Source organism: Ammodytes marinus (genome assembly GCF_949987685.1).
Source record: "Ammodytes marinus genome assembly, chromosome: 6".
In the NCBI taxonomy this organism is placed as follows: domain Eukaryota; kingdom Metazoa; phylum Chordata; class Actinopteri; order Uranoscopiformes; family Ammodytidae; genus Ammodytes; species Ammodytes marinus.
This window is the reverse complement of record NC_137235.1, coordinates 27,320,428-27,331,272: the sequence shown is the minus strand read 5'-3', so window position 1 is coordinate 27,331,272 and position 10,845 is coordinate 27,320,428. Positions and strand designations below refer to the sequence as shown.

The 10,845-nt window shown below is 43.6% G+C and overlaps 1 protein-coding gene across 1 annotated transcript; it reads left to right on the top strand.

Annotated features, from left to right (window-relative positions):
• Positions 1 to 1,125: 1,125 nt before the first annotated feature.
• Positions 1,126 to 6,460, top strand: LOC307251878 (neuronal pentraxin-1-like; the record flags this gene model as incomplete). Its single annotated transcript, XM_080029315.1, has 5 exons — positions 1,126 to 1,545; positions 2,113 to 2,326; positions 3,595 to 3,836; positions 5,084 to 5,263; positions 6,239 to 6,460. Exons 1-5 carry the CDS (start codon positions 1,129 to 1,131, stop codon positions 6,458 to 6,460), a joined length of 1,275 nt encoding a protein of 424 aa, XP_079885441.1. The 5' UTR covers positions 1,126 to 1,128.
• Between the last annotated feature and the right edge of the window lie 4,385 nt (positions 6,461 to 10,845).

Below are 10,845 nucleotides of genomic sequence, written 5' to 3'. Positions count from 1 at the left end.
AGAGAGAGAGAGAGAGAGAGAGAGAGAGATGGATGGATGGATGGATGGATGGATGGATGGATGGATGGATGGATGAGAGGAGGAGGAGAGCGGGGTGATCATGGGACCGGCTCCTTTGGTGGATAGGGAGTAGCTTTCATTTAAGGTAGACCAGTAATACCTTCACTTAGTTTAAATGAAACCAAATTGGTGGGAGGCAACTCCTTACATAGGCCTATTCAAGTGCACACTAGTTAAGGGGATAATATGCATGTTTGTTTTGCTGATCAGCAAGTGATCATCAAGTGGAAATGACAGGAGGGTAAATGCTCCATGTAGTTTAACAACTAGGTAGAGGCATAAAGTCAAGGAACCAACTAAGACAGCCAGAGCAGAACTTCTGGGGATAATAAATACAGTTGAACAAGGGGGAATTGTATGGCTTTTCAATTCAACTTTTCATTTAATTCAGTGGAAAAAATGTATGTATCATTACAAAACGTATTTATTAGATTATTTTTATATAGACCTAAACACATTTTATGCAGGTCAAACAGACACACACTGTAGAAAGTAGTTGAAATCAGCTCCACTGAGACCAACAAAAATGCTGTTCACACATAAGTGATAACACGACGAGTGATTTTACTCAAAGTACACACTTCTGTAGGACTTTGACTTAGGCCTACTGTAAGTAGACTTAAGTAAAGGGACTTTCAATGTTTTATTTTACGTTTCAGAGTAAACGATTGGAAAGTAGCCTACATCAATCGAGTCTGTTTCCACTTCCAATGCAGGAAGGCCTACTCTAATATTCCACATTTTTCTTTTACTACAACGTCATACTCTATTGTACCTGTTCTCTGTTACTGTAACAGTCGGCTGGGTGAGTGATGAGCGTACAGTGAGTACGACCTTAAATAAGGGGCTGGACTGTGTAGGTACACCCAGAGCCCGCTGCCGCCCATCACCAATGCAGTGAATCTGCGCTGGTTTATGTCCGCTATATAAACCGCGCGCAGAAAGCAGCGCTCACAGTCACAGCTTCAGTGGACAGCTCCGTGGTGCTGAAATCTCAAAGACCGCTTCACACACGCTCACACACTCTCTCCCTCACTCTAGAAGCGCGACACACACACAACCGGAACCATGGACGGAATCTCTTGGAAACTTTTTCTACTCTCTTGCCTGTCTGTTTTTTCGGAGAGCTCCGCGCAAGACTTCGGACAGACGCAGTTTATTTGCACGTCGGTGCCCAAGGATATGGACTTGTGCTCGGCCACGATGCAGAACAGCGGGCCGGCGGAGGACCTGAAGACCACTGTCATGCAGCTGCGCGAGACTGTGCTGCAGCAAAAGGAGACCATTATGAACCAAAAGGAGACGATCAGGGAACTAACGTCCAAGTTGAGCCGCTGCGAGAGCCAGAGCCTCCCGGCCGCCGGCGCCGGGAGACGGCCGGGGGTGAAGAACACCATGGGGGATGTATCGAGGGGCACCACGGACACTCTGGCCCAGCTGGGACAGACTTTACAGACGCTCAAACAAAGACTGGAGAATCTAGAGGTAGGCGAGGCGAGCAGGGAAGAGCCGCGGCAAGCATAGGGCAAAAGTTAATTTCAATGAGGGGCGCCCCTGTAGAGTGCGTACAATCAAGGCTTAATCCTTGTCGCAGGGGTCCCGGGTTCGACTTCAGCCCGGTCCGTTTACCGCATGTCTTCCCCCTCTCTCTCTCTCTCCCCCATTTCCACATCTTCAGTTATCAAATACAGGTGAAAACACCTAAAAATGATCTTGAAAAAAAGTGATTTCAATTCGTTTCTTGTGTTTAATTAGAATGGGGATTAAACCTCCGCTGCACTGCTGCAACATTGTTCTGGCTTTGTGCAGTATTCGCCTGAAGCCACTTGTGTTATAATTCATATTGTCTTTAAAATGAACCAGACTGGCTGCCCTGTGAACGATTTGACGCAGGGCACGTGGCGCACACAAACAAAAACAGACAGTGAGAAACAGTTATCGGACACGGCTGTAAGCGTCACATAGAGTGGGAAAGAACATATTCTAGAGAAGAGAAAGTGCTCCCTGTGCTCTTTTGTAACCCAGTGTTTGTCTCCCCCATGTCCCTTGCAGCAGTACAGCCGAGGGAACAACGGGACGGCGCAAGCGAACAGTCTGAAAGATCTGCTGCAGAACAAGATAGACGACATGGAGAAGCAGGTCTTGTCCCGGGTCAACACGTTAGAGGAGAGCAAACCGGGCGCCGCGAGGAACGACACCGACCAGCGCAACAGAGTGGAGTCCACGCTCACCTCTCTGCACCATCGCATCAATGACCTGGAGAAAGGTGCGTTTGGATATACAGTGCATTGAATGTGGACCTGTATGGAACTTCTTATCAAGAACTAGTGTAATTCATTTAGTTGTTTTTGATTTGATTTGATCAAGGGCTGTCTCAACCTTTAGACGAATCAGAGCGTGTTAGAGGTTGTGTTCTGTTTACTATGGACTGAATATTGTTTTCAGTAAAGCACTTTTAACACACCTACAATGTTCCTGCTTGCTTTGGTTTCAAAACATAAAAATGGACATGATCAATTATTTGATCCTATTTTTTTTCATTGCTTTTGCCGGCCACTGTAGCTAACATAAGCCTATATCACTGGCTCACCAACTCTAATCTCAAATGCATCCCCAAGTCATTTTGTTCTGGAAGCGGGCCTGATAAGGTGGTTTACAATGCCGCAACCACCACGCACGTTGCGCACAGTATAGTGTGTGAGGGAGCAGAGGAGAAGCTGCTGCACTGCTTTGCATATTTCAAGACCCGGGAGCACGTTTAGCTACTTCGCTGAGTTTATATTTTTCCCAAGCCAAAGCCTGACTATCTAACTAGCGCACGAGCCTTCAAACAACATAAGAATGTTTTTGCAAAAGGTCAGAGGCTCAAATACACACTTTGCAAGGTGCGCCCCGCACTGGACATTTTTGGAGGCGTGTTTGGCTTTTTCTAAACGTGACAATGCGCTTGCGTAGGTTGCGTGCAAGAGGATCGGAGTAGAGTAGGAAGACAGAGAGCCCTCCTGCACAAGCAAGAGGAGACAGATCATCCCTGTAAAAAGAGTCTTTCATAATTAATCAGGGCTGGCGTCAATTTGAACGTTTTACAGAAAAAACCCCATTAAATCTTCTGAGGAGCTCTGTTTTCCTTCCGTTAAAATAGGCTCTGATCATATAAATGATACATCTCATTATCTTCAAGAGGATTTAAGGTTTGTTAACATATGTGTGGGTTTATGGATATTTACTCTGCACTTAATCCCTAAGCAAACACACAATGTATGGAAAATGTGTCAGTATGATAATGTATGAATGAATGAAAGCCTTTATTGTCATTGGATGTTAACATACAACTGAATTACCTGTCATAAAAGTAAAACAGTTCCCATACACTCAATGCTCAAATGCTCAAAGACACACACTGTTTGCGTAAATGATATAAAAACAAATAGAAAAGCTGGGTATAAAGTACGTATATGCAGTTATTATATTGAAATAGCTGAATGTGACACGTGATGTTGATGCTGTGTGGCTGACATTTTTTTTTATCTGCAGGTAAAGACAGCAGGCCAACGGATAAATTCCAGCTCACCTTCCCGCTGAGGACCAACTACATGTACGCCAAAGCCAAGCGCACCCTGCCTGAGATGTACTCCTTCAGCGTGTGTCTGTGGATCAAGTCCAATGCCTCGCCCGGGGTGGGGACGCCCTTCTCCTACGCCGTGCCGGGCCAGTCCAACGAGCTGGTGCTGATCGAGTGGGGGAACAACCCTATGGAGATTCTCATCAATGACAAGGTAAATGGAAAAAAAATATCAAGGCATGTGACTGATTTCACTTTTCACTTTTCTTTTTTTTTTTTTTTTTTTTACCTCTGCAGGACATCATTGTGGCTGTTTTTTGCATCCATGCACTGACAAAAAAAAATATTTCTGCTTGATCTACTTAAATAAATTGAACTTTTTAGCATTGGATTATTATTTAGACCAAGCAAGGCTGGTCCTTTGTATGAACTGCCTTTATGATGGTAAGAAATACATTTTGCAAGTAAAGTCTACTTAATCTATCAAGTAACTTTTGTTCTAAAATTTAAGTTGAACCTCAGTCTGCGTGTTCCTATTTCCCTCTGAGTGCCAAGTGATCTGCCAACTGGCTGCAGACAAAATGAGGGACCAGAGAGAGGCACTGAATCACATGAATCCTCCCACTTCACAGTTATATAAACAGAGGAAATACAACAAGACCATTGCTTGTTGTGTGGGTTAACTGAAGAAGATTGAGTTGGATTACGTTGATAGATCTTGTTAAGGATAACATGCAACAACAATGTTGTGTTTCAAACAAATGCAGATTAAGTCCAGACAGGACTAGATTTGTTTTTGTCGAAATAATCATACATCCCAGCTGTTATTGCATTACATTTGCATCATCACGGTTTCATTTTTGTTTAATGTGTATCTTGTGTAATACGAGAAACAGCTTACAGGCAGCAAGAAAAAAACGTTTTAATACTTTGTGCTTGGATAAGTGAGAGTAACCTGACAGCTTCCCAGTGCCAGACAGTGGAAATGGAATAGAACAGAGGCGCTAAAGGTGAACAATAGGAAGAAATAGATATGTGACAAAGGGGAAGTGATTCATCAAGGAAGAAGAGAGAAAGTGTGGAAGCCATATGAGTTTCTCTGGGCTGGGAGTGACTGTGCCATTTCAGTGTGAAGGGGGAGATTGTTAACCAGAGAGAGAGAGAGAGAGGGAGAGAGAGAGACAGAGAGAGAGACAGAGAGAGAGACAGAAAGAGAGAGAGAGAGCGGGAGAGAGGGAGAGAGACAGACAGACAGAGAGAGAGAGAGAGAGAGAGAGAGAGAGAGGGAGAAAGACAGAGAGAGGGAGAGAGAGATAGACACAGTGAGACAGAGAGAGAGAGGGAGAGACATAGAGAGAGAGAGATAGAGAGATAGAGAGAAAGAGAGATAGAGAGAGAGACAGAGATAGAGAGAGAGAGAAAGAGGCATGATGACTAATGCCACGTGGTGTCTTGCCGCAGGTGGCAAAGCTGCCGTTCCTCATTAACGACGGGAAGTGGCATCACCTGTGCATCACGTGGACCACGCGTGACGGCATGTGGGAAGCCTTCCAGGATGGAGTGATGCGAGGCAGCGGGGAGAACCTGGCACCCTACCACCCCATCAAACCAGACGGAGTGCTGGTCCTGGGACAAGAGCAGGTGGGATATATCATATTAAGTCTTTTTTTTTTTAAATCCCATGAATGTCACGTGTGTTGGGATCATTTTGTTAGACAATAATGCGTTTCAATTTTTCAAGCAATTAAAAGGTGGGTACATTTATGAACAATGAGATTTTGGATACATCGAAGGTTGTTTTCCAAAATCTTGAGCTTGGCTAATGAAGGCCTCTCCAGTTAAAGTAGCGTGTGCTTTATCATCCCAGCATTTGAAAAGGTAACAGTGGTCCATCAAAGTGGTCTGAATTTTTGATAGGGAATGATTGTTAAAGTCTGCTGCACACATATTCACTATGAAGACAGTGAATATGTACCGAGGGTGAGACATTGGGAATAGGGTACATTTCTTTACTTGGACAATTGATGACTTACATTATAACAATACACTTTTGTATTACATCTTGTTCAGAAATGTTTGGTCGTCTCTGAGAATGCATTTCTGGCACAAAATGTATCATTGATGAAACAAATGAACAACATATGAACAGATTCATCTGTAATAACCTTCATAATAGTGCTGAGAAGGATTATGGTGGTAGGATGGCCTAGAGGAAAAGGGGGCCGACTAAAAACCACAAAGTTGCTGGTTCGGTCCCCAGCACCAGACAGGAGGGTGTTATTTGTAAAACTAGTGCTATTACATCTTCGGTGCCCACCATCTCTACCATTGTGTCCTTGAGCAAGGCACTTAACCCCAAACTGCTCCAGGGGCGCTGTAATGGCTGACCCTGCGCTCTGACAACCGAAGAATGAATTTGGATATACCTTGTGTAAATTGACAAATAAAGAAACTTAACTATTATGGAAAGTGTAGTTGATGTAAGTGTACTAGAAGTTGAGAGTTTTGGTTCAGAGGGTATAGGAGCCTCCTGTTATTTCAACCAGGCAATCCTTCTCTAACACACCTCGCACTTGTCTAACTGATGATTAACCCCTCGTGTGCATTGTTCCACAGGACTCGTTGGGAGGAGGCTTCGACGCGACACAGGCTTACGTGGGCGAGCTGGCAAACTTAAATCTCTGGAATAGGAAACTTTCCATCGCAGAGATCTACAACCTGGCCACCTGCAACAGCAAAGCACCGGCCGGCAACGTCTTCTCCTGGACGGAGAGCAACATCGAAATATTCGGCGGAGCGACCAAATGGACCTTCGAGCCTTGCCGTTCGCTCAACTAAAACTGCACTCCACCGTCGAGAAAGAGAGAGGCCTCTCTGTGTTTCTGAGCTTTTTGTCGTTTTTTCTTGTCCTCATTTTGACGTTCGTAAGAGACTACTCGAGTTATCGGTAAGCTTAACATCTGGGGATTTCTATCATTCTTAGGTATTTGTGTGCAAAAAACACTTTTCATCTTGAGGAAAAAAAAATGGAATGCGTCTTGGAAAAAACCTCAGTGAGAAAGTATTGGTATCTGTTTTCTCCTCTTTCTTTCTTTCTTTTTTTCTTCTCGGACGTTCGTTCAGTTGAAAGCACACCTAAGCTATCTGGTTTGGGTTTATTTTGAGTTTTGGGACTGGCAGCCGGCAATCTGCGCCTTATGTTTGGACAATTCACGATCCAAAGGAGGAATTGCGTAACCATTTCCCACCGACCCCCTTCCCACCCCCCCCCCCCCCCCCCCCCCCCGGAGATTGGGAGATTACACTGTCCATCCAATTTTTGTCAGTGCTTGGCGCTGTAAAGTGGATTTTGACGCGGCACAGCTCCCTGCCTAGCCCTCACCTCCCCTCTCCTTTTACTCTAGCCCCCCCCCCCCCCCACTCCCCCCTCCCTCCGGAACTTGCACTGTGACTGACGAAGAGATTGCCAGGAGAGAAAGAGGGTATGTTTGAAGGACACTGCAAAAGTCAAGACTGTGGCACGAGTCAATTTGTAACCGTCGTTCGCTTCAAGTGTTTCTGTAAGAATGTCGTTAAACTTGCCAACATTGCTACAAAAGCCTGGGTGCCTTGGGCTGGTACAAATATTCAGCACATTTCAGTACTTTTTGAGTTGCAATTTCAATGTTTATTGGTTTCTGTTTTTTTTTTCTTCTCTTTCTTGTTCTTGTTCTTCTGAGCTGGGTTGAGTTTTTTCTTGTTCCTCTGGTAAATGTAATTTAATTACAGTTTGTTTCTCTCTGACAATGACGTGTTTTTTGGCAGGTGTTTGTACTACTCTGTATTAAGGAATGTTACAGTATTTGTATAGTGGAAGCATGAATGACAGAGTGCTGTGGAAGCATTGTGGAAATCTGCTTTACTATCTCTTCTCTGGGTCCGGGTTTTTTACTGTATTGTTATATGCTCCAAGCATGGCAAAACTGAGAGATGAAGACTTTAATTTTTGTAATAAAATTGTGATACTTAATGTCACTGTGCATTCCCTGGCGTTGCTTATGTGTGTGTCGTAACATGTGAGGGGAAGTAGCAAGGTAGAAAAAAAACAAACACCACCTCACACAAGAGAGGGATCTAAATGCCTGAGATTCAAAATGTTTGAAGGCAGTGAAGGTCACAGAGAGGGCGCTTGAAATCTGAAATGAAACAGTGTGGGTGCCTCCATTTTTGGAGTGCAGTGACTCTTTTGAAGCTGACAGCAGAGGATAACCTGTGCTGTGTTGCTTCCGAGAGATGCAGTGCCTGCACTATAGACACGAGGCTGTTAGAGGAAGAAAGTGCTTCGTCATATCAACTTTTCAGTGGCCCAGTCAATGCCGCTGAAAGCATAAACTCAAGCGCCTCAAAGTTGTACTCCATTAGAGTCTTATATATTCAATGTTCTGTTAAGTTCCTATATATGAAAGAGTGAGTTAAACCCTAGTCATTGAGCATATGACCCACTGATGAAACCTCTTGTATTTGCAGCTTTGCAGAGTAATAAGATGTGAGCGTCTGTGGAGACTTTCCCGCACTAAAATCAAACACAGTGCAGTGATTGACGCCTTTTACTTCAGTCAGCAGGATTGGGAACTTCCAACTAGGTAGAACCGGGTTCCAAACTGTTGCCGATGCATTCCAGTGCATCGGTAGCTTTAAGTTGTTTTGTTTTGACAAGACATGGTCCTCCTAGGTCCCACACTTAAAAAAAATTGGTGAAAAAGGTCATTCTGCTTACTGATCACTGTGTGCACTGCCATGTTAGAAGTTCCCGATATAATGGAACGCATCATGAGTCACAATGGTGGATCAACACACAGAGAAAGAAGAAGACAGTTCAACTACCTATGAGTCCAGAGAAGAAGAAAAGAGAAGAAAAGCAACCTTGAGTGATGACGTCATATGGTCAACACTAGTCGGTTTGGAAAGAAAGATTTAAATGGAAACAACAAAAAGGCTGCTAGAATCAGCGTAACTCAAATATAAAAATAATGTATTGGATTTATATAGCGCTTTTCCAGGCACTCAAAGCGCTTAACAGGGTTCCAGGTTCCATTCATCCACACACAGTCATACCTGCCCTGTGGGAGACTGACGGAAGGGTGGCTGCCATTCAGCGCCTACAGCCCCTCCAACCACCACCTCAAACACACAGCAGTCATACACATTCACACAAGGCAAGGTAGGTGAAGTGTCTTGCCCAAGGACACAACAACCATGTTGCCTGAGCCACAGTATTAGGGAATACAACTTCAAGCTCTTCTTTCATTATCAGTTCAGCCAGCAGACCTGTTGCTGTGGCACCAGACATTTCCATCAAAGCAATTTGTAATGTTGACAGTTCCTGCATTCCAATTAGACACTCTATCTTTAACTCAGGCATCGAGTGGTGAAAGTATCTAAGTCATTAAAAGTTCATAATGTCATATAGATTAAAACATATCTTTTAATGTGATGCCGCTGTCACATATCTGTTTCTCTATGGGCACATTGTGTTTAATCTAAAGAAGTTCAGTTCCTCTGTTCTTATAAAGACATTCATTTCGCCTCAGTTGAATATCGCTGGGGAAAGACTACGTTGTTAGTTGTAGGTCCTTTCAAGTTTTCTGTCCAACTATTTTGTCTTAATCTTGACCTTGAAGTGGATTTTCTTTATCTTAGGGAGAATCTACATCACGTTGATCTCTAACGATGCCCAGCAGACAGGGTTGAGAAGCCTTTTTTAAAAAGAACGGCAAGGCATTAATACAAATAGCAAACTCCTGTAGCAGCATTAAACACACATTCAAACAGAGCAGAACACTATTTATTCAATCCTTTATCCACAGACGGATCCCAAAACATGGGGATTCATCAGCCAATTACGATCATAGAAAAATACCAGGACAGCTGAGAGATGACTGGGTACTATCCAAAGTGGCTGTCATTGTAGAAGAACTTTGCAACCAACTTCCAACTTGCACGCTCAAATCTTTTCAAATAAAAGAGGACTGCCCTTCTTGAAGCAGACTGTCAATGTGATGTGCTTCCACATAATCAAGGAATCCAAGTATTATAAAACAAAACTTTTAGTCCGGATGAACCATAGCCAGATAAGTCTGCATCGACTTTTGACACGAACCCCCCTGCAACACCCTCCCATGGGCACACAGTCATTATCACTATAGGTCTGCTTCCTACACTCAGCTAATGCCCTGCCAGGCTAAAGCTGCTAAGCCCTGACTGAATATAATACTGCAATGCAATTGCATTTGTGCTCTGCCAGACACTCACTCCTTTGTGCAGAATAAAAAGCGACGGACCAAAATAGATCCAGGCGGCTTGATAGGGGCGACCTTACACCTTGTATACAGGAGACACAAAGATCAAGCCAACCTCCTACATGTGGACCATCTGGCCTGACAAAACATTCCATAATGAAATGGTTTGGGGTGACGCCTACCTTTTGCTGGCACAGAAAGTCAATCGATTTCCAATGTAATTGCTCCATATACAGCCTCGACAGAAGCACTAAGGACTGAAGGAAAGTGGCTACAGAGCAACGTCTGAAGGCTTGTTAGTCATTTTTTTTTCTCATAAGGTATACAGTACATTTGCATAATGTTTTGCTGGCAGAGCACTTCTTCTAGAGAGCAACTCCTCACCTGGCAAGATAAGGAGGTGTCCTATCCCCAGTGATAATGCTACCATTTAACATGCCAAGCTTTGAATCAGCACTAAAACAACGTATAACAGAGGCTGATGGCAATGGGAATTAGTGATAGGTATTCCGTCAGAGACAAGTATACGTTTTGACTTGATGAAAGATCAAGGGTTACAACAATGCATCCTCTGGGCCTGGGGACAGTGAACATCATGGCAATCCATCAAGTATCCGTCAAGATAATCAATTAAACAAAAAATGTCAATCTCGTGGGGAACTAAACGAAGCGTCAGGGGAAACCATACTCTTTATAGGCAGCATGAATGGCTTTACAATCCAATCAGCAACGGCAATGTATTCAACATTTGTCAAAATATTTCATTCTGTACCAAAGAGGTGGTTCAAAAAGGCATTTTCAAGGACGAGAGAGGCTTTATATTCAAACTATAAAAGTTTGTTGTCAGACCAGTGCTTTAAAAAAATGTCTGTAGTTCCTGAAATATAATTATGTTCCTTTTTTCTAACCTAAATGTATATCAATGGTATCAATATCCCTCTCTTG